At 51.1% G+C, this 24,426-nt stretch overlaps 1 protein-coding gene across 4 annotated transcripts in view; it reads right to left on the reverse strand.

The window, feature by feature from the left end:
- Rab11fip5 (RAB11 family interacting protein 5) overlaps positions 1 to 18,186 on the reverse strand; it is a 38,144-nt gene extending 19,958 nt beyond the window's left edge. For all 4 annotated transcript variants that reach the window (XM_075983691.1, XM_075983690.1, XM_075983689.1 and 1 more), the window contains exon 1: positions 17,619 to 18,186. In XM_075983691.1, the coding sequence (XP_075839806.1) occupies positions 17,619 to 18,049 (431 nt within the window). In that variant the 5' untranslated portion in view covers positions 18,050 to 18,186. The remainder of the gene's footprint in view (positions 1 to 17,618) is intronic.
- Between the last annotated feature and the right edge of the window lie 6,240 nt (positions 18,187 to 24,426).

Raw genomic sequence — 24,426 nt, forward strand, 5'->3', positions numbered from 1 at the left:
CTGTTGGTCTGAATGATGGCCAGTTACCTAGTGAGTGAGTCTCCTATTATCTGTTGGGCTCTCAATACAGGAAGGCACGCCTTAGCTGAGGACACTGCACCAGGGAAGGCAGATAAGCATTACATTTGTTACTCACTGCTTCCTGACTACAGAGACAATGTGACCAACTGCCTCACATTCTTGCCAGGATGACCTCACTACCACAATGGACTGTACCTCCAACTGTGACCTAAAACATACCTTTTGTTCCTCCAGTTGCTTCAGTGAGGGTATTTTATAACAGCCAAGGGTTAAGATCCTCAGCATTTCTCAGATTCTCTTCTCCAGAGAAGTCTGGGGTTGAAAACGCCTTGGGATACAGAAAATCGTTACTCCTGTCCCTCACCAAGCTCACTTAACACCTCTCTGGCCATCAATTCAGGTACCTTGAGTACCCTGGGGACTTGGCCAGAGCTAAGCCTTCCACCAGAGAGGTGACCCTAATCTTTATGAGATAGCAAGAATATTCACCAAAATTCTTGCTTCCTCATTCCTGGAGTAGATAAGCCCTCAAATACACCTCACCCAGACCTGCCAGGCACCAAACTAGTGCACGCCTAGGGAAAAGGCAGCCACAGACGCTGCCTGACTAGGTAGACGCAGTTGGACACACCCCACAGAACCAACAGCAAATGCGCTAGGAGCAGCAACTCCCTACAGACTGAGGCTCCCAAAGCTCTGTCCATGCAAAGGTGGCCACAGTCATGACTTGCCATGTAATTCTCTCCTTGTCTCCAGGACTAGACAGGGAAGATAGGGTACTCTCCCTTCCCCTCCTGGCCCCTCCCAGGTCTGCCTGAGTAGGCTTCTCGCAGCCCTGAGAACCTCAAGGCTCATTCTGATGCCTGACCCATTACTCTCATTCAGGGTTGAGACCCAGCCAAAATCCATTAGGATTTGGCTAAATCTTCAACAAAGCCTGGATAGTGGCTTTGTTGGACAAGGCCAGATCTATAGTCAAGGCCCCAACTAACTAGGTATCATAGTGCAGAGTCAGTTAACGGCTCCCTCTAGAGACACCAAGATTCTCCCTGGTATAAGTCTGGACTGGAAGTAAGACTATGATAGATTGGTGGGGGCACCTCAGATGACTACACTCAGCCTTAGGGGGAACACAATGGATAGTCCCTGCCTTATCTCCATCAATCTACCAAGTCAGAGACCAAATGTCCCTCCACACGTTTCATTTTCAAAGACACTCAGGTGGGACCAGAGGAACCGTTTATTGCTCTAGGCCCGGCCAAGTCAAGATATGCTTTCCTGTTGCGGTCTCCAGATTATTTGTTTTTTAGACAAGGGTCTAGTGATGTTACCCAAACTGGCCTCAAATTCTCAATCCTCCTGCCTCAGCTAACCAATGCTGGGCATATATCTGTGAGCCACCGCTCCCAACAGGACATGCCGTTTTTTGTTTGGGTTGCTGTTCCTGGATGTAGGCCTCATGCACTCTAAGCAAGTGTTACCACTGAGCTATACTACACCCCGGCCTTTATTTGCTTGTTTTTAGTTTTTGTGTATGGGTGTTTTACTTGCACATATGTCTGTGTACCAGGTGTGTGCCTGGTGCCTTTGGAGGCCAGAGGAGCATGTCAAATTCTGCAACTAGAGTTACAGATGGCTATGAGCCACCATGTAGGTACTGGGAAGTGAATCCAGGTCCTCTGGAAGAGCAGCCAGTGCTCTCAATTACCAAGTCATTTCTCCAGCCCTCATTTTTGAAATAAGGTTTCACTAAATTGACCCAGCTGACCTTGAACTTGCCCTGTAACCCAGGCTGGCCTTAAACTCTGATCCATCTTTCTAAGTAGGTCTATGCCACCTGACCTAGCCAAGACAGACTTCTTGTGAGATGACTGACCCTAGATGTGCCCGTCCCTCTCCAGGAGGCAATCTGCCAAAATATACACACTTCTGGTAGGGACCGGCCTCATAAAGCACTTCCTACAAACTAAGTATGCTAAGATGTGGCCTCTTTTTCCCCAAAACCACTTCTGAAATGCCACAGGAAGAACAATGACCCCACTTGATCCATGACCCCCTAACATATAACTGATCCTCAAAGCACAGGTTCCTCAGTCCCTGTAGTTTGTTATTATCCACATACCTGTACCCAAAAATGCCATACACAATGCGCTTCAAATTAATACAAGTCAGTGGTACAAGTAGAACAGACAAGTTAGTGCCTTTCATATTGCAGAAAAGCCCTTGGCTGTGGGTTGGGTCTTGGGCTAGCTCAGTCAGTAAAGCCCTTGCCATGCAAATGTAAGGACATGAATTCAAATCCCCGCAACCCATATAAAGCTGGGCATACTAACACACATCCGGAGCCCAGTGCTCCCATAAGGAGAAAGGAGGTGCTAGGCGGTGGCGGCTCAAAACTTGAGATCTCTGTTAGTTTGAGGTCAGCCTGATCTACAGAATAAGTTCCAGGACAGCCAGGCCCTGAAGAAATCCTGTTTCAAAAACAAAACAAACAAACAAAAAGCACTGGCTTCATGCCTGGCGCTGGTGGAGGAAACATGAGAATCTTCAGAATCCCTTGGACCACCTAGCCTGGCGTAAGCAGTAGCAAACAGCAAAGAGACCTTGACTCAATCAAGATGAAAGGTAAGCATTGACACCTGAGGGTGTTCTCTGACCGCCACACATGTGCTAAGGCATGCATTCTCATGCACACACATTATACACATATATCAAAATTAGAAGATGGAATGCCTAAGATCTTTTCAAAAGGCTCCATGTCTGCCCAGTTCACAGTGGTGATTCGGCTATTGCTGTCTGGAGCACATTTGTGTGAAGAGATGCAGACAAGTGGGCCAGACTATAACCAGAGTTAACCTCCTGAGGAATTTGCCACACACTGCTTGCTGCTCTCTGCCCCTGGGATCATTGGGAAGAATCTGACCTGAGAGCTGAGTCCCAAGTCTACAACGTGACCACTAGACTTTGTTAAGGAGATAGGCTTGGGGAGGAGACTCAGATGAAGGTTCTTGGAAAGTTTCCCCAAAGCCTAGGCCTGGCCTCCATGGCTCTGTGCAGAAGGCTGTTTGTTTCTGTTTTCTTTTGAGACAAGATGTCCTGTAGCATAGGCTGGCCTCCTGTGTGGTGCGCAGTTAAGGACAACCTTGAACTTCCAAACCTCCTGAGTGTTAGGACTTCACGTGTGGATTACTCTTAGCTTTATGCAGTGCTGGGGAGGGAACCCAGGGCCTCATGCATGCTAAGCAGGCACTCTGCCACCAAATGAGCTACAGTCCCAGCAGTCGGGTCAGACCTCTCGTTCCCTCTGTGGCCTCTCAGGGTTAGGTCCTGGGATCTTGTGACCTCTGTGTGAAGGGGCCTGGTCTTCACACCTACTCACTGTGAGAAGATGCCCATACAGACCCAGAAAGTACCCAGATGAGGAAAGGAAGAGGCCGGATGCTGACCTCTAGCCCATCACTTGGCCCTGAAAAGCCACTGAGCTCAACACCGTTTCTCTACCAAGCACAGCCCCTCACTATACTAAGCACACAGCACACTGAAATGCCCTGATCCCCTAAGACGATCCTGAGTTATAAAAACATGTAGGGGGTAAAGTATGTGACCTTAACTGCTGGGCCATCTCTCTAGACCTTCTAACTAAAACATACCCCAAATAGGTTTGTGTGTGTGTGACACTGTAACAGCATAGCGGCAATATATAGATGTTTGTCACACACATAAAAGTTGTTTCCTATCGACTGACAGCTGTTTAAAGCATACCCACCACTGCTCTGACCTACATAGCAATGAGCAGAACCAGATCACTGGATACATAGGCCTAAAGAGTATGTCTTTTCCTATGTTGACTACTGTCTTCAACATCTGTGGTGTGTACGGGTTGTAAACTGGTTATTTAGAGACCCGACTCTGAGAAAAAAAGAGGCCTGTGGGCTTCAGAGGCCAAATAGGCCCATGCCCAAGGAAGACTGTGAATGCCCAGGAAGGGAGCTCAGCAGAGGACCGGTCTCCCTATCCAGCATAACCTCTAGGCTGAGGGGTTCCAGCAGAAGGCACACACCTCTGCCACTTCCCACCCAGGAGCACACAGGGCCTGGAGTCAGCAAGAAGTCAATCAACGGCCCTCAGGGCCCCCAGCATCACACCATGGGCCATGGTGATAAGCTTGGTCTTCAAACACCCTGAGTGCCAATGAAGGTGATGGGGGGGGGGGAGAGGGAAACCAGGCGGGACACCTGCCTCCTAGGAAGCAGAAGCTATTATTGATCATGTGACTAATATCATACATTCCTGCTTCCTATTAAAAGCAGTTAAAAGCACTAGCCAGGCAATGGTGACACATGCCTTTAATCCCAGCACTTGGGAGGCAGAGGCAGTCAGATCTCATTTAAGGTTAGCCTGGTCTACAGATCAAATTCCAGGACAGTCGGAGCTACACAGAGAAACTCTATCTCAAAAACAAAAACAAATCACTAGTTTTTCTGGGAATGGTAGCACACGCCTTTAATCCCACACTTAAGAGGCAGAGGGAGGTGGATCCCTGGGTTCAAGGCCAGCTTGGTCTGGTGTGGCAAGTTCCAAGAAAGACCTATAAAATAAAGAAATGCTGCCTCAAAAGCAAAACAAAAAAAGAGATGGAGTAGATTCCAGACACTCCCTCCATCCCATCTCCTACACCCTAGCTGCACAGAATGAAGTCCAGCTGCTGGTGACCTTAGAAGGCACTAGAATATCTAAGTAGTAGGTTCACTAAAGGGGAGACTCCACCTGCACAGCTTTGGAGAGGCCATGCTGGGATGGGGCTTTGAGGGAAGGCAGCTACTCTGGGGTCACCCACACTCCTGTATATAATCCCTTGGTGTACTCATAGCATGCTCCTGTAAGTAAGCCCAATGAGCCACTGGCTTGCCAAGCTGCACATGGACAGACATCTGCTGGACTAGTGAGTAGGTGCAACTGAGGTGTTCACAGGTGAGCACAAGGTTCAGGAGTTGGAGAGCATTGTTAGGAGTTTGGGGCCAGCCATAAAACAAGAGAAAGGGTCTAAGAAACTCTACAAGGATCTAAGGTAACCCCATCATAGGTCCCTAGTAGGACAAAAAGGAATGGGAATGAATCAGGATCACCTAAATGCTCCAGAATATTCTGGAGCCATATTTCAGGTGCTGTGTGAAAGCACAGGAATGGTGCCATTCACAGCAGTTCTGTGACAACCCCCCCTCAAGTTAAAATCTCTTCATGGCTATTGGTTGTCTATCTCCTCTCGAGACTTCCAGCATATCTCTCTCTCTCTCTCTCTCTCTCTCTCTCTCTCTCTCTCTCTCTCTCTCTCTCTCTCTCTCCCTCTCTCTCTCTCTCTCTCTCTCCCTCCCTCCCTCTCTCCCATACATCATCGGATAGAGGAAGTGGACCTCCTGTGGTCCTGAAAGTAGATTTCCATGATGGCATTCAACATAATTCTACATCCCCAGATACAAGACTTCTAGACAGGAGTCCTCCCTGTGTAGGTGTGGGCTTCCTGAATGAACTCAGGAGCTCAGACTCAGCAGCGGGCTCTCCCTGATCCCTGTTGTGTGACTGACGATGATGTGAACAGATGTCTGTCCACTCCAGGTTGGCACATTGCACACATGCCAACATCATCCCTCCCAGAGATATAGTGGTCCTGCCAGCAACTGTCTACCCAGCCAGGTCTCCACTCAAATATTCCAGAGACAAGACCAGGGACAAGAACAGTGTCCTGTGTAACTCACACCCTGGTGGGGAAATAAGAGGCAAATAAATAAAGGAAGATGACAGTCATCATAGGAAAGCACGGAAAAAAAGGAGTTGAGACGGGCCAGGGGACTTGAGACGGGCCCTAAAATCAGGTACTTACAATGGGCTTGAAGGATGGGGGAGGGAAAGGGAGGGTAGAAGACATTTCAGATAGAAAGAACAGCAAGTACAGACACTGGGCTGGGCTGCAAAGTGCAGACTGGAGGCAGATTAGAGGCAGACTGGGGGTAGATTGGGGGTAGACTGGGGTAGACTGGGGGTAGACTGGGGGTAGACTGGAGGCAGACTGGGGGTAGACTGGGGGTAGACTGGGGTAGACTGGGGGTAGACTGGGGGGTAGACTGGAGGCAGACTGGGGGTAGACTGGGGGTAGACTGGGGGTAGACTGGGGGTAGACTGGGGGTAGACTGGGGGTAGACTGGGGGTAGACTGGGGTAGACTGGGGGTAGACTGGGGTAGACTGGGGGTAGACTGGGGGTAGACTGGGGTAGACTGGGGGTAGACTGGGGGTAGACTGGGGGTAGACTGGGGGTAGACTGGGGTAGACTGGGGGTAGACTGGGGGTAGACTGGGGTAGACTGGGGGTAGACTGGGGGTAGACTGGGGTAGACTGGGGGTAGACTGGGGGTAGACTGGGGGTAGACTGGGGGTAGACTGGGGGTAGACTGGGGTAGACTGGGGGTAGACTGGGGGTAGACTGGGGGTAGACTGGGGTAGACTGGGGGTAGACTGGGGGTAGACTGGGGTAGACTGGGGGTAGACTGGGGGTAGACTGGGGTAGACTGGGGGTAGACTGGGGGTAGACTGGGGGTAGACTGGGGGTAGACTGGAGGTAGACTGGAGGCAGACTGGGGGTAGACTGGAGGCAGACTGGAGGCAGACTGGGGGTAGACTGGAGGTAGACTGGGGGTAGGCTGGGGGCAGACTGGAGGCAGACTGGGGGCAGACTGGGGGTAGACTGGGGGTAGACTGGAGGCAGACTGGGGGTAGACTGGGGGTAGACTGGGGTAGACTGGGGGTAGACTGGAGGTAGACTGGAGGCAGACTGGGGGTAGACTGGAGGCAGACTGGAGGCAGACTGGAGGCAGACTGGGGGTAGACTGGGGGTAGACTGGGGGTAGACTGGAGGCAGACTGGGGGTAGACTGGGGTAGACTGGGGGTAGACTGGGGGTAGACTGGGGGTAGACTGGAGGTAGACTGGAGGCAGACTGGGGGTAGACTGGGGGTAGACTGGGGGTAGACTGGAGGCAGACTGGGGGTAGACTGGAGGCAGACTGGGGGCAGACTGGGGGTAGACTGGGGTAGACTGGGGGTAGACTGGGGGTAGACTGGGGGTAGACTGGGGGTAGACTGGGGTAGACTGGGGGTAGACTGGGGGTAGACTGGGGGTAGACTGGAGGCAGACTGGAGGCAGACTGGGGGTAGACTGGGGGTAGACTGGGGGTAGACTGGGGGTAGACTGGGGGCAGACTGGAGGCAGACTGGGGGCAGACTGGGGGTAGACTGGGGGTAGACTGGAGGTAGACTGGAGGCAGACTGGGGGTAGACTGGGGGTAGACTGGGGGTAGACTGGGGGTAGACTGGGGGTAGACTGGAGGCAGACTGGAGGCAGACTGGGGGTAGACTGGGGGTAGACTGGAGGCAGACTGGGGGCAGACTGGGGGTAGACTGGGGGTAGACTGGGGGTAGACTGGGGGTAGACTGGGGGTAGACTGGGGTAGACTGGGGGTAGACTGGAGGGCAGACTGGGGGTAGACTGGAGGCAGACTGGAGGCAGACTGGAGGCAGACTTGGGGTAGACTGGGGGTAGACTGGGGGTAGACTGGGGGTAGACTGGGGTACAGACTGGGGGTAGACTGGGGTACAGACTGGAGGTAGACTGGAAGCATACTGGGGTACAGACTGGGGGTAGACTGGAAGCATACTGGGGTGCAGACTGGGGGTAGACTGGGGTGCAGACTGGGGGTAGACTGGGAGGTAGACTGGGGGTAGATTGGGGGTAGACTGGAGGCAGATTTGGAGTAGACTGGGGGCAGACTGAGGAACAAACTGAAGGCAGCCTGGAGCATAAACTGGGGGTTGGATTGGGGGTTAGCTTGGGGGATAGATTAAGGGCAGACTGGGAGATAGACTGGGGGCAGATGGGGGCAGACAGGAGCCAGCTTCCACCACACAAAGGAACTAGGATTTCTTTTCTTGTTTTCACGTTTTTTAAGATCTATTTCATTATTTATGTGTATGCATCTGTGTATGAGTTTGTGCACATGAATTCAAGTGTCCATGGAGACCAGAAAAGGGTATTGGATCTCCTGGATCTGAAAATAGAGGTGGTTGTAAGCCACTGATTGCGGGTGCTTGGAACTAAACTCGGGTCCCCTAGAAGAGCAATATGTACTCTTAGTCACTGACGGAGCCATTCCTCCAGTCCGTTATTTGGTTTTTGAATCAGTTTTATGCTGTAGCGTAGGCTGGCCTGGAACTCTGAGCAGTCCTCTTCCCCCGGCCTCGCTAAGCGCTGAGATTAGAGGTGTCTGGAGAGCTGTGGCTTCATTGTGAACCCTGGAATGCTAGAGGGTATGACTAGGACAGAACTGATGGACACGGGTGTAGCAGAGGGGATCTCATGGAAGGGTTGCACAGAAAGAAAACACAGAGAGGCAAACGTGGGGTCAGCACAACCATGGCAAATCCCAAGACTGGCTGATCCCTGACACCTTATATTTTAACAGCAATTTCTGATCATAAATTAATAAAGTATCAGCAGCTAACTGTCTAAAACAAAAGGTAAAAACAAACATAATCCTAGGCCAGAGAGAAGGCTCAGAAGGCGAAAGGGCCTGAGTTTGATCCAAAGGACCTACATGGTGGAAGGAGAGAACCCATTCCAGAAAGTTGTCCTCTGACCTCAGCATGTGCCATGGTATTTACATACCCATATAAACCCACATAAATAAAATTTTAAAAAAGAAGGAAAGAAGAGAAAATCCTGGGCCAGTGAGTTGTTCAATCCCCGGGACCCCCATTGGGCAGGAGAAGCAACTCCAGTTGTTCTCTGACCTCTACTTACACACTGGAGCACACTGCTGTGGAGTACCTGCTCACAGAAGGCATCAGAACACAACAGCAAGTAAAGGTAACAACTATAAGAAACAATTCTGGGAAGATGAGCACAGTAGTGCATGCATGTAATCCCAGCTTTTGTGGGGAGAGGCTGGAGGGTTAGGATTTCAAGGTCATTCTTGGCAACAGGGCAAGTTTAAGACCAGCATGAGCTATACAGAGGCCTTCTCTCAAAACAGGGAAGCAGGAGGGACAAGGGCTTCCTCTGGGATCTTCTTGGTGCCCTGGCAGCACAACTCCATGCAGGATTCTCCCAGGATTGACAGCAGACACCAATGCTCATTCACCGCTACCACGACCCAGGCTGTCACCTGTGTGGGTGTGGATGGGAAGTGTCCCCAAAAAGCTAATGTGCTGCAAGCTTGTTTCTCTTTTTTTGTTGTTGTTTTTTGTTTTGTTTTTGTTTGTTTTTGCTTTTCGAGACAGGGTTTCTCTGTAGCTTTGGAGTCTGTCCTGAAACAGATCCGCCTGCCTCTGCCTCCTTAGTGCTAGGATTAAAGGCGTGCGCCACCAATGCCCAGTGACCTTGGATAGATTTCTTTTTTTTAGGATTTGTAGTTTTATTATGAAATTGTCATTGTTTATACAAGAAAATTAAATGAAAATATTCATAAAATGATACAATTTGAAAATTACTATCAATAAAATGGATGTCAATTAAACAAAAGCTTTCATATTATTACAAAAATGATTAAGCATAGAATAAGTTAAATAGACTATAATATTTGAGATAATAAACAATGCAATAATTCTACTAGCAGGTTTATTTATATCTTTTTGGCTTGGGTAGATTTTAAAAGCTATTTGCCTCTCCAAAATGAAGTGATAAAATATATTTTAAAATGAGAAAGCACAGTTGGAGTCTAGAGACAACCAGGAGACACCCCCCATCTCCTCTGCCTTCTCCCTCCCTCTTCTGCCTCCTCTCCTCACAGTTGGAGTCTGAAGACAACCAGGAGACACCCCCATCTCCTCTGCCTTCTCCCTCTCTCTTCTGCCTCCTCTCCTCACAGTTGGAGTCTGAAGACAACCAGGAGACACCCCCATCTCCTCTGCCTTCTCCCTCCCTCTTCTGCCTCCTCTCGTCTTACAGCTCCACAGAGCAGTCAGTGTGGACAGGAGTTGGGGGCTCTCAGGCCAACCCATACTCCTAATTCCCACAACTTACTCTTTGACTTGGTTTCTATACTTAAACTGCAAGCCAGACATAATCCCAGGACGCGATTGAGCCTTTTATCAGGCCCAAAGACTAATCTTATCGTCTCCTCTGGCATCATGCCAGGCCTGGCAGCCACAACCCTTGGAGGAGACCCAGACTAGCATTCACTGGTTGCCCCTGTGGTTACCCCTGTGTCACTTCACACCCCAGCCAGGCTTAGCGTCCACCCCCACTTCCTTCATATAAACATCTACTCTAATACTTGTCCCACTGCCTGAAGCTCCAAAGGTCTGCATGTCAGCTGGCCTCAGAAGGGGCTGGGAGCCCTGTGCTATAAAAATACCAGAAGGCAAGTCTAACCACCAAGCAACAAGGGCAGATACTCAGGGTGCAGGGCCCAGAGCAAAGGCAGTGGGAAGTGCACTGGGCTCGAGGTAAGGAACCTGTCTACCACTAACAAGCCCTGAAACCTTGGACAGGTCATTCCATGTCCTGAGACCCTAGTCGTCCATGTCTCTGGAAATAGGGGTCACTTTGCTGCTCTCAGCAAGGAGTAAAATGAGATAATTCCAGAAAAGCATGCTGAGAAATAGGCCAACCACATATAAAAGCTTTGGGTTTATTGTCTATGGAAGGCCTTTTACCAGGCTTCTGGGGTGCTGACCGCTCTTGCTCCAGGAACCTTAGCCAAGTGGTGACTGTCCTTCTCAGGAGCCTCTGTTTGAACCCCAGCATAGATAGACACCAATAATTGTCCCCGTGTGGGAAAGTGAAGCAGGGTCATGGGTGCAGAGCTGCATTCGAGAATGTTGCACGTGGGCAAACAGGGAGGGAGGAGAAAATATGCGGTTCACTTGCTTGTAATGCAGGAAGTTTGGAAGTTCACCCCAGAGCTGGAAAAACTCGCTGCCTGAGAAAGGGAGCAGGTGACTTAGGGTGGAGGGCAAGATGTACCCAAACTCTGCTCAGCTCCCCTTCCTGCCTCCCCATACTTCTGAAGTGGTCCCTTCCCTGCCTTCTCATCACCAAGCAGCATCAGGTCTCTTCTGCATCCCCCAGGAAGCCAAGCATGGTTCCTCTAGTCCTGTGAACACACCTTTTCCTGACTCTCCTCTGGGGTATCTGCTGACTGTGGGCAAAAACCTCCTGAGAAGTTTCCTCGCAAACACACTGCTGGCCCTCTCCTGAAGGGGCGACCCATTTTCCTTCCGTCATTTCCTCCCCAGCATTGCCTAGGCACAGTGGTTACAGGGGGACCTCAGGAAAGGCTTCCCAGATATTGAAAAGTGGGAGACAAACAGCAAACGGCTGCATCTCTGAGAGGAAGGAGGCCTAGCAGCCTTCTGTCACGCCAAATAGGCATGTCATACCTTGGGAGAAGTTGGGGAGATTCGGAGGGGCCATCCAAGTCTGAGCAGTAGCCCAGGCCTCACTCATCCCACCCTTGTGATTCACTAGGTAGCAGCAACACTCAACCCCTGGGATGAACATGACCAGCTAGAACCATAGACACCCATAAACTGCTTAGCTCATAAACTCAGGGCTCTGCCAGGAGAAACAGGCCCCCAAGGCCAACCCCAAGATCTGGAGATCTATACGGGAGAGTGAGAGGAAGCCTCAACCAGGTCCGTCCCAAACACCTGGACCTCTGCAAGGTGGGAGTAGGGGGAATGGAGGTGGACCAATGTTCCTATGGTGTGTGGTCAAGAGCCCAGCAAGGTTCAAGTCCTAATTCTGTCAAGTGTTGTGTCAAAGTCAATTCACCTCTGTGTGCCATGAAGCAAGGTAACAGCAATGAAAGCTCACAAGCTTGCTCTGAGGTAAGGGAAGTCTTAGAAAGGATTTAGTAACGGACACTCTAGAACAAAATGTCCATCGATGTGGGGCTGGGAGGCAGAGACGCTCTGATGTCCACCCAACTGGTCTCTAGTGTGTGTCATGTCCTCAAGAAGGCTGGCCTTGACTACAGCAAACCCAGCGACCCATCTGCTCAGAACACATCCAGGATTCTGTCTGGGCCCCTAAACACAGCTTTTAACTAAAGTGCTCCCTCCCAATGCAGAGAAATGTCCATGTCCCTACCTCTGGAGTTCCTCCCCTCTAGAGAGCAGTCTTGAACTTTGCATGTGCTCCAGGGATGCCTCTAGAGGAAACTGCCCTCCAGAACTGCAGAGAACGCAGAGACCCCTCTGCTTCCCAACTCACAGAAATCCCACAAGGCACACAGGACCCCAAATGCCAGTTCTTGCTCACTGGGAACTCTTCGGGCTGCCAGAGCTAAACAGACATCACAGAGAGCCATGCTCTTCCTGACTACTGGATAGCTCCTGGGTGCTCTTCTCCTTATCCCCAGCCAGTCTCCACACGTTCCAGCCTCCTCCAGCTCTGGGGTTGGAATTTCCTGAGTAAAAACCCACTGCCCCACTGCACAGGAAGAAGACCAAAGGTGAGGCTGAAGGGCAGTGCCCTGCTAGAGCTCCTCCCCACAACTGCTGACTGGGCCTAGCCCCTGCAGGGCCTCATGACCATGTATCAGGACCCCTCGCATCCATAAGGTAGCCAGCTCAAAAGGAACAAAGTGACCAGTCTTTCAGTCCTGGGCTTCTAGGATCCGGCCTGAGCTCACACTCCAAACAGGGAAGTAAAGTGCGGGGGCTGATTTCCACAGAGCAACAGCCACCCCTGTCATTGTGTTAGTCATCTATCCCGAACAGGGTGGGAAGGGCAAGGGAAACATCTGGAGAAGGCCAGACCAGCAGTTTAGCGCCAGGGTGACTGCAATAACAAGGAGCGGCCAGCTGCAGCCTGGACTACACAGCAAGTTCCAGGTCAGCCTCAAGTATGCAGTGAAAACACCGCTGCAAAGAAAATAAAATTAAAGCAAAACCAGGCCTCAAGGTCAACCAGGATAGTGGCTCTGCTGGCTTACACCTTGTCCCCATCTGCCCAGTACAGTGGGGAGGGGACAGACCTCCGGTAACTGCTTGGGTCTGGCCCAGGGCCAGGGGCATATTCAAAGGAAAGGGGAAGCCACTGTGCTGGGGAGGAGTTACGCCTCCTCTGACCCCACCACCACCACCACGATGCTGCTCAAACAACCCCAAATAGGGGTAGGCCACCAGACCACAATTGAAAGATAAAGCTTGTTCATCCTAATGACACCTTCTGAGTGTAGTCACACCCCTCCCCAGACTCCAGTCCAGACCTGAGGTTCAAGCAGGGGCAGAAACAGGGGCCTCAGTGGGTCTCGGCTGCTTCTTGAAATCAGGTCACACTTAGAAGTCAGTGGAGAGACGGTTGTCGGGCTGTGGGATGAAAAGCCCCAGAGACCCCCCAACAGTCAAGCTCTTGGGGGCAGAGGCAGGAGAACTGGGAGTTTAAATGGCCATGAGCAGCCAGGAAGACCCTCTGCCCTCAGACCTCCACACCCACCAGCTTCCCTGGGCCTGCTCTCTCCAAAACTTAAAAGATAATTTAACAGTGGCACAGGCTGGGCAGGAACTGACGAAGCCTCTCAAGGGGCGGTTAGCCTGGTCATGGTCACAAACAGTTTTAGACTAAAGGCGAGAAGACAACTGGTCCCAGCCGACAAACACACAGCCATGGCTTTACCAGAGGACCAGCCCTATTTATTTCTGTACCATAGACTTCAAGGCTAGGACCAGGTCAGGGTGAAGGCAAATCTAGGGCTCCACACAAAATGGTGCTATGTCTTCTCCTTTCCCAGTACAGACTAACCAACACTCTCAGGGAGCCAAAAGCATGTCTCCCCACCCAAAAATCTCTGTGACAGACTCCCAAACCTCATTCAAAAATTCTTGCCGCTTTCTCTTTCCTCTTTCAAGTTATTTGGGATCATTCCCCTGAGGTACAAGTCACATTCAAAGCAGGACATCCAGAAAAGTTCAAGTGTTCCCATCTGATCCCCCCAGGTAATTGTCATTATCCCATGTACCATCTAGGTCCTAGGAGGCAGAATAGCAAGCCTGGCACCCACTGGGCATTCCAGGACCGGGAGCAGTGGTGGTAAAAGACAGAAGTGGGCAGCACCTTGGAATTGTCCCAGCTACACTACACTGGTGTCACGCAGGAAGATGGTGCTCCAGATGGGAAGTAGCTCTGATCAAATGTCATATGCACCATGTTTTTTGTTTGGAGAGCTTCCTCTCTGATGGCTGGAAACACAGCTCAGCAATACTGGGCTTGCCTAGCACGCACCAGCCACCGAGTTCCATCCCTGGTGCAGGAGGGGTAAGGGTAGATTTCCTCTTGGGGTATTTCAAAAGCCTCTAGTAAAGCCTCTCACAATGAAGAGTGCCTCACAGAGAACTTTCAGGGGTCCCTGGGGTAGCTAAAGCCACAGCACAAGAAGCAAGATCCCACAGCAACTCCAACCCTACCCTTAGGAAAGCAGCCATCTAGAATTACACCAAGCCTGCACAGATGGCATCATACCAACCTATATAGCTGATCTCTATCATTATGACCCTTGCAGAGATGTGGTGAAAAGGTTAAGGAACCAACACTGTGCCAGCGTTCCTTCCTCCAGGGCATGGGCAGTGCCAAGCAAGGCTGACAGGCAAAGCTGCAGAGCCACTGGGTGACCTGAGCCTGGCTTAAGAAGCATGGATGCTTCCCAGGTGCAACTAAAGTTCTTGGGCCTCCAGAGGGCTACTGGGAATTCTGATACTCATACTGTCACCACCCATGGCCATGAGGCTTTCCCAGACTTAAAAGTTCTGAGTTCTGGAGCAGTTCTTCTGAGGCAGAGGACTTCTTCCATGGTGTTGCCAACATGTCCTTTCAACATCTCTCCTATTCACTGACCACACACACATACACACGTGCCTGGGAACTGCATCTCGTCTCCCACATTAACCCTGGAGAGGTAGAAGTTACCCCATTTTAAGGACTAGTAAACTGAGACACTCAGAAGTTGAGAAAGGGCTCTGCTCCATGCAACTTCTTAGCCGCCTCCTCTCAAGTCAGATTCTCTAGCTACCAGGAGCCCACCACCTGCTCTCCTCACCCCTGCCTCCTAGAACTAATGTGAACACAGTACTTTTCCACCAGTATCCAAAACTGAGGATGCTACCCCTAATCTCCGCTTCACCACCTGGGCTTTGCAGACTTCACTGCCTCAGTGTCTCAGGCCAGGGTGAGGTCAGGAAACGCCTCCAGGAGTGGCTATTAGAGACTTTGGGACATGGAGCAGGAGTGGCTGCCCTGGTTCTCTGTCAGTGAGCATGCTGTGAGGTCCAGGGACTAAAGGTACAGAGCGGGCCAACAGTGTGGACTTTTCCTTTGCCTGCCCTAGGTGCCCCCCTTCCCGCCCTCTCCAACTCTATAAATAAGCTGGGTCAGTGCATCAGCAGAAAGGCAGCCAGGTGGGCGTGAAGAAGGCTTGTGGAAAAGATGACTTCTGAAAGTAAATTAAGGCTCCTATTCAGATCAAGGGAGAGCACGTCAAAGTCTCCTGGGAGCACTGTTCTTGGCAGAAAACAGGCCCACCTGGACTTGCAGGCTGGGCCAGCTCCACAAAGCAAGATTCAAGGCCAAGAGAGAAGCAAGGGCATGAATTGGAAAGAAGGGGGGGGAATCAAAGACGCTTCCCTGCAAACTTGTTTGTTGTTGTTGCTGTTTTTGTTTTTTGAGTTTGTTTGTTTTAATCTGTACCCTTAGTTCACCCTCCCCCTAAAACATATTCCATATGTAATTACCACCCTGGTTGGAATAGCCAAATGGCAAAAGGATGACGGGAATGGGAAAAGGAAGGAACTAAGAGGTCAAGGGAGAGCATTCCATCCCACACCCAGTACCCTGGTCTGCCTGGACCAGGAAGGAGGGAAAGCACACGAGAGAGAGAAGGAAAAGAACAAAACAGGGACCAAGTTATACCACGTGACTCCACACCCAGCAGTCAAACAGCAAGTCATGAGGGAAGGGGGTGAACACGTTGAGGGGGGTGGATGAAGTCAGGTCAGAGCCCTGCCTGGAATGTGCCAGGTTCTATCCCAGCCCAGTCTGCAGCAAGCCAGCCAGGAAAGCCCTTCCATTTAGGGGGGGAAAAATCATTCAAGGCTGGACCCTTTATATATCCAAATCCTGCTTCCCTCTTCGTCTGTACCTGGCTCAAGGCTCACCCCTCTCCAGAGAGCAAGCCTTCCTTGACTTACTCAAACCCAGCAAGGTTTTCCAGCAGCTCTCCCATTCCCTTACAGCCCCCACTCCGAGGCTTAGAAATTAACTGTTCCAGCCAGCCACAGGAGGTGGTCTGCCCTGGAGACCAACTCTTCAGATGAGCACAGGCTCAAACAGGAAAAGGTGCTCCAAGTCTTATGGCCTGTTTTTCTTTTTCTTTCTTTTTTTTCCTTTGGAGGGGGGTTTCCAAGATTGGGTTTCTCTGTAGCTTTGGAGTCTGTCTTGGAACTAGCTCTTGTAGACCAGGCTGGCCTTGAACTCAGAGATCTGCCTGCCTCTGCCTCCCAGAGTGCTGAGGAGATTAAATGCATATGCCTCCACCGACCAGCACAGGGTTTTTCTGTGTAGCCAAGGTTGGCCTGGAACTCACTAGTAGACAAGGCTGGCCTCAAACTCAAAGAGATCAGCCTGTCTCTGCCTCCCAAGTGTTGAGGAAAAACAAAAAAAAAAACCCACCACTGCTCAGCTAAGTCTTAGGTCTTTACTTTAGGAAGGCCAAACCCTGCCAGCCTAAATGATTAAAATACCCTATCCTTACAGCCAAGTTTTAGTGGCACACACCTTTGAGCCCAGCATTGGGGAAGCAGAGGCAGGATTTCTTTGAATTCAAGGGGAGCCTGGTCTACATAGCAAATTGCAGGACAGTCTGGGCTACAAAGAAAGACCCTGTCTCAAAACAAAACAAAATAACAACAAAAATCCCTCCAACCTTTCCAGGGAAAATATCCTGGAGAACGGCTGGGCATTATAACCACGCCACTGCCTCACTGGAGGCAAGCTGACCCAGGCATTTCCTTCCTACTCTAAGGAGGTCGACCAATTCTCTCAGTTCTGGTACCCTGGGCAGAGTCAGGGAGCATGTCTAGATGGTGAAGGGCATCCCTGTACATTCAAGAGGCACTTGTTCTGTGTAACCTCTAGGTTTTGCTGGGGCGTCTCCCTTCAATCTTGCCCTAGAAGGTAACAACAACTCACCTTGATGCGTCTACAAGGTGAGACAGTCCCTCCATTCACCTACAGGCTTGGACACCTCTTTGAGAACAGGAAAGCAGGCCCTGAAGCCAGAAACTTCCCTTCTTGAATTCTCAGTCTCAGAATCCCATTCCGAACTTTCTTTGGCCATGTACTCCTAACGCTTGGTCACTATACCAACTCCATCAGGCCTTCCAGGCCCACCAGGCTGTTTGGGAGGCAGTCGGGGGGACCCCAAAATGACAAGTAATAACTAATGTGTCGGTTTATGTCCTAGAGCGCGAGGTTGGGGTCCCGATGTACCACCAACCCAGCTCGGTTAAGCCATCAACCGTTCGGTACCCCCTCCCAGCGTCCCAGACTCACTGCGTGTGCTGGGCGCGGCCTGCGCGGAAGACCTCATCCAGAGCCACGGTGGCCCGGCCCAGAAACTTGTCCACACCGATGAGCGAGCGATGCATGGTGGTGAGCACCAGCTCGCAGGCGGCGTTGGGGCCCGAGGCCCAGGGCGCAGGGGACCCATCTGCCTCCTGTGCCCGCAGTAGGCCGTCCAGAGCACCGGGCGGCAGCTCGAACGAGCACTCCTCGCACCATTCCGGGCAGCCCTGCGTCTTCTCCACCACCGAGGTGCTGTACTTCTCGCGGCCCACCTGGATCACCGTGTACGCGTCGCTGGTGCTGCCAGCGCCGGAGCTCTTGCCCCTCAACCCGCTGGCCCGCAGCACAGTCACCTGGACGTGCGTGGGCAGCCAACGGGAGGACCCGGCCGCGGACTCGGCGTCGCGCACCAGGGCCATATCTGACCCCGGGACCGAGTGACAGCCGCGGGATGTTGTTAGGAGCCGGCTCCGGGCGCTGCCTGCAGCGCACCGACCGCCTCAGCTGCGGGCTGGCCTGGGCCGAGAGGGCCGCCGCCTCCCTGCCGCCCCGCCTCCTGGGCGGCCGCCCGCCCAGCGACGTCACGCCCCGCCTAGGCCCCGCCCAGGCCCCGCCCCTGGCTCCACCAGCCTATAGCTGTCTTGGAGCTTTAGAAGCCCAGAGAGGGGCGCGGTCTCTGCAAAGATGTGGGCGGGGCACCCTCACTGGCCCAGCCCCTCTCGCCGACCCTCAAGCTAGTACTGCGGTACTAAAAGGTGACAGGAGCGGAAGGGGCGCGGGCACGAATTTGAGGCGGGGATTGGGGGCTGGCCACGCCTTATTCACGACGAGATTCGCGTGTGCACGTGAGGATCTGCAAGAGAAGAAACGGAGGGGTAGCGGGTGAAGGCTGCTAACTGCCTCTGCAGAGAGGTAGGCGTGACTATCCTTATGGCCCCACCCCGGTTGGCAGCGACCCTCAAGCTGGAAAACCCGACTTCTGCGTTACTACTCGCCGCGCTCTGCGTGGGCATCCCAGGTTTTCCTGCGAGCTCCTCTACTCCCGAAAACCCTGGCTGCTCCGAAGACCCCACTCAGCGTAGGTTTGAGGGAAGATGCCGACTCCGGAGAGCCCCTAAATCACACATGCTCTCCCATCCTTCATCCCGCCGCTCCACGTGACTACCCGGCATCACAGCCTTCGCTGACACTGCAGTTGAGGATCTGTGATGACTTGGAGCAGCCAACTGTGTGCTGAGAAGTCTCTTGGAGTGGGGCTACCAACAACCATTTTTTTTTTCGAGACGGAGGTTTTTTATGCAGTCCTGATTGTCCTGGAATTTGCTATATAGACTAGGGCTCGAGCTCACAGATTCTCCTGCCTCCATGCTCCCCACGACAAGATTTTATTTATTTTTGAGCCACCACACTGTTTTGATTTTATTTATTTATTTTTTTAGACCTGGGGCTCACATGGTAGCCCAGCACATGCTCTAACTCGTGCCCAGCCGTCTTTAAAACTATTTTGTGTGGCCGGCTGTGGTGGTGCACACCTTTAATTCTAGCCCTTTGGAAATTGAAGCAGGAAGATCTCTGTGACTTCGAGGCTAGTCTGGTCTGTGTAGGGAGTTCTAGATCAACCAGGACTGCCATGTGAGATCCTGTCAAAAACTTGCCCTTGAGAGGCAGAAGCAGGCAGATCCTTTGAGTTTGAGGCCAGCCTGGTCTATATAGTGAGTTCCAGGCCAGCCAAAGTTGCATGGTAAGACTTTGTCCAAAAAACAAAACGAAACTCACAAACTTTATGTTAGAGCTATATTTCACACGGGGTCTTTCTTGTAGTAGGCAAGCCTTCTCCAGAGCTAATCTTCAGCATCTGAATCCATTCGTGCATGCCTGCTGTGCTGTGTCCTGAGTACCGCCAGCATGCTTGGTTCATTATGAAGATGATGATTAATAATTTTGGATGCTAAATTATGGCAGGAGTTGGCCAACACTGACTCATGAACTGTATTGTACAACCTCATTTCATCTTCAGAGCCATCCTGTACGTGAATTTAGTTTTCCAGAAGACAGAATTATAGACTAGAGAAATTTGCCTAGGATTCGTAGCCAAGAAGTCATGGCAGCACAGCCTGTAATGCTAGGGCTCCAGAGGCAAATCCAAGGCCAGCCGGTGCTACGTCAGCTGGTGCTGCACGGTGAGCCTTTACTTTTTGCTGTTGTTAACTTTCAGAGCCTACACAGATTAGGTTTTTGTTTGTTTGTTTTTGAGACAGAGTTCTCTGTCTAGCCTTGGATCTCTCTCTCTCTCTCTCTCTCTCTCTCTCTCTCTCTCTGTGTGTGTGTGTGTGTGTGTGTGTGTGTGTGTGTGTGTGTGTGTAGACCATGCTGGCCTTGAACTCACAGACACCCACCTGCCCCTGCCTCTGCCTCCCACGTGCTGCTTTTAAAGGCCATGCGCCACCACCGCCTGACTTAGAATATTTTTCAATAATGTGTACATAATATACTCAGATCAAAAAACCCAAACAAATCAGGAGGCTCCACCAAACTTGACGACTTGAGTTTGATCCTCAGCACCACACGATAGGAGAGGGCCAACTCCAGCAAGCTGTTCTCAAACTTCCACGTGCACACTGGCTGCAGCACACCCCCTCCCACCAAACACAATCAAATTTTAAAAGTATCAGAAGAGATTTAGAAAGCTTCCCATATCCTGGGCTATCTCTTTTAGTTTACTTTATCTCCCCTGCCCAGTCTGTCTATCTGTCTCTGTGAGCGCAAATGCACAGCACCCACATGTGTAGCAGTCGGAGGACAATCCACTCAGTTCTCCTCCCAAGGCCAACCAGGTCATCAGGGTCCACAGCAAGCACTTGCTTCCCTGTCCGAATCATCCTGCCCAATCATATTTTTAAATTTTCGCTGGGCGGTGGTGGCACATGCCTTTTAATCCCAGCACTTGAGAGGCAGAGGCAGGTGGATCTCTGTGAGTTCAAGGGCCAGCCTGATCTACAAGAGCTAGTTCCAGGACAGGTTCCAAAGCTACAGAGAAACCCTGTCTCAAAAAAGCAAACAAGAAAGAAAGGAAGGAAGGAAGGAAGGAAGGAAGGAAGGAAGGAAGGAAGGAAGGAAGGAAGGAAGGAAGGGAAGAAGTCCATGGTCATCCTTGGCTACAAAGTGAACTTAAGTCCAACCCAAGTTACATGAGACCTTGTCCAAAACAACAAACAAACAAACAAACAAAACCTTTTAAGTTATTTGGAAAAAACATAAACTATAAAGAAAAATAAAAGTACCACCCAAAATCAACACTGCCAGCAATTTGTTGCCTTTCTAATCTTAACACTGTCTGCATATAATTTGAGAGCCCTAAAGAGTAAAGGTTAAACCTGTGGGTTTGGGAACCTCTTGTTTCCATTCTGTGTTACCTCATTTGATCCCAAAGTCAACCACAGGAGTGAGGTAGTGTTCTCTTGCTTCCCTCAGTTCAACAAGGAGGAAACCCAAGCTTAGGCCATTTCCCTGAAGACACCAACTGGAAAACTCAAACTGACGTTGAAAGAGTTGTAGTGAGCCAGGCGGTGGTGGCACATGCCTTTAATCCCAGCACTCGGGAGACAGAGGCAGGCAGATCTCTGAGTTTGAGGCCAGCCTGGTCTACAAGAGCTAGTTCCAGGACAGGCTCCATAGCTACAGAGAAACCCTGTCTTGAAAAACAAAAGAAAAAAAAAGAGTTGTAGTGATTTTCTTGCCTATGGCACTCTGCCTTCATACTGCCTTGTTAGCCATCTACATACTATAAACTTGTGTAGGCTTAGTTGTTTTCTTTTAATTTTTTGAAACAGGATCCAGTGGAGTCTTAGTCAATGTTCTGTTGCTGTGAAGAGACACAGTGGCCAAGGCAACTTTTTGTTTTATTTTGGTTTAGTTTTCTAGACCGGGAGGCAGGGTTCCTCTGTACAGCCCTGGTTGTCCTTGAACTCACTAATAAGCCTGGCTGGCCTCAAACTCAACCTTTATCCGCCTACCTCTGCCTCCCAACTGCTGGGACTTAGCATCATGCCTGGCTAAGGCAACTCTTATGAAAGAAAGCATTTATTGGAGCTGGCTTACAGTTTCAGAGGTTTAGTCCATTGTCATCATGGTGAGAAGTGTGGCGATGTACAGATAGGCGTGGTGCTGGAGAAGTAGCTGAGGTATGAACAGATCAGCTGACTGGCCCAAGGTTACAGACTCAGAAGTCCCCACTCCTCCTCACACTAACTCCCTGGCCTTTCACACTGATCACCATTCACACACACACACACACACACACACACACACACACACACCCTTTGCTGAGCTGAAGTTCCCATTTTTTAACAGTACACTCCCAAAGTTTTTCAAATGAAAGTTCTTTCTTAACTTTCAACTACCAAGAATCTGTTATGCTCCATTAGAGTCTGTTTCATGCTGGCCGCAGAGCCGCCCCCACCTCCTGCCCTCTTCCTTCCCCACAACAGTAGGCAGCCTCCAGAAAAGGGCAAAGGGAGCCCAGATGTACTACCCCTGCCCCCTACCCTTCTTCCTCCTGCCCTGGCCTAAGCAGTTGGCAAGTTTGGGCTTCCTGCTGGCTCAGGACTGAGGCCATAAAAGGGCCATGGAGCTTGGCAGTGCTCGCCTGGTGACCTGAAGAGGAAAGAGTCTGCCAACTTGCTATCTGTGGCCTGGCAACTGTTGACCCTCCAGAAGGCCTCTTCCTCTAGATTAGAAGTTGAGACCATCCACCACACCCACTACAGACCTGGAGAAATCCCTGCTTCCAGAGGCAGAGGAGGGAAAACAGGATGAGCCCGGATCGTTTTGTAATCGTGGAAAATAAGGATGTCCTTAGGGGAAGAAGTCTGGGGGATGCCAGAAAAACAAAAGAACCAACCAGGAAGGACTATAGGTGCCCAGAGCTGGGGCAGTAGAGCCAGAAATATGTCTCAACAGAATTGGATTTTAACCCATTAAAAACAAAACAAAAGGTCTACGTGTCCGTAAAGATAGCAGTAAATGCTTGAACGAATAAATAAGGGCAAACTATGGCCTCTGAGTGTCCAGTTCTCTGTACTGCTACATTTCACTCAGAGTGATTGCTTTATTTTTTGTTCGTTTGGGACTTCTTGTTTTTGTTTGTTTTGAAGCAGTTTAACTCTGTTGCCCAGGCTGACCTGGAACTTACAATCCTCTTGCCTCTGCCTTCTGAATTTTGGGGTGACAGGTGTATGCCACCATACCCAACAGAATTTGGGATTTTCTAAGGGTGATTCAAATTATTTCCCAATAGTGGGAGGGGGATACTTCCTAAAAATATTATTCAGCCCTCAGAGTTTCTGCAGCTGTGCTCTGGGCAAGACTGTGGGTGTGTCCTGGTGCAAGCAGTTACCCGTAGAGATTAGGAAGGCAGCCATAAAGCAGCAAGGTCACTCTCCTGGAAGAGCAGTGGCACAGCTGTCAAGGTGACTGAGGAATATCAGGGGAGGCACACTGGCGGGGAGATGCTCTGGCGGGGAGATGCACTGGCAAGGAGGTGCTCTGGCGGGGAGATGCACTGGCAAGGAGGTGCTCTGACGGGGAGATGCACTGGCAAGGAGGTGCTCTGGCGGGGAGATGCACTGGCGGGGAGATGCACTGGCAAGGAGGTGCTCTAGCAGGGAGATGCACTGGCAGGGAGGTGCTCTGGTGGGGAGATGCACTGGCAGGGAGATGCACTGGTGGGGAGGCTGGGAGGCTCACTGGCAGGGAGATGCACTGGTGGGGAGGCTGGGAGGCGCACTGGCAGGGAGATGCACTGGTGGGGAGGCTGGGAGGCACACTGGCAGGGAGATGCACTGGTGGGGAGGCTGGGAGGCACACTGGCAGGGAGATGCACTGGTGGGGAGGCTGGGAGGCTCACTGGCAAGGAGATGCACTGGTGGGGAGGCGCACTGGTGGGATGCTTTGGTGAAAGTGGGAAGGCAGACAGTGGGTAAGATTATGCAAAACTATTGGTCATTTGGGATGGGGACGGGGACAGAGTGTGAGAAGCCAACCTGAGAAGCCTGACCTGAGACAAGCACTGCAGGAAATGCAAAGTGGTGGACAGCCTTGCAATGGGTGCTACTTATCAAGGGACAATAGAAGGGGTCCTGAGGACTTAGCCTCTGAGTGATAAACGTGTCCCTCAACTTCGCCTTCCCCCTCCTTCTCCTCCTCTTCCATCGTTTTCTTCTTCTCCTCCTTCTCCTTTGTTCTCCTCCCCTTCTTCCTCTTCCTCCCAGTGTCATTTGGCCTCAAACTATGGAGCCAGGGGTGACTGAACCTCTCCTGTCTACACCTCCCAACTACTGCAATGATAGGTGTGCACCATCACACCTGACTTTTGAATATTTTTTTCTTTTATTTGTGGGGAGGGTAAGTGTCTCACTATGTAACCCTTACTGGCCTGGAGTTCACCCTGAGACCAGGCTGACCTCTATGTAACCTGTGGCACTTTTATCTCCACCCCTAGAGTTCTGGGATTTCAGGCATGGGCCACAAGCTCAGCTCCAACATGTGATGGAGGAGGGTCATCTGTCTATGTGTTACTTTCATTGGTTAATAAAGAAACTGCCTTGGCCTTTTGATAGGGCAGAAAATTAGGTGGGCGGAGTAGACAGAACAGAATGCTGGGAAGAAGGGAAGTGAGGCAGATGCGATGAAGCTCCGGCCCAAGATGGACGTAGGCTAGAATCCTTCCCGGTAACCCACCGCCTCGCGGTGTTACACAGATTATTAGAAATGGGTTAAGCAAGTTATGAGAGTTAGC

The sequence above is a fragment of the Microtus pennsylvanicus genome, chromosome 8 (genome assembly GCF_037038515.1).
Source record: "Microtus pennsylvanicus isolate mMicPen1 chromosome 8, mMicPen1.hap1, whole genome shotgun sequence".
In the NCBI taxonomy this organism is placed as follows: Eukaryota; Metazoa; Chordata; class Mammalia; order Rodentia; family Cricetidae; genus Microtus; species Microtus pennsylvanicus.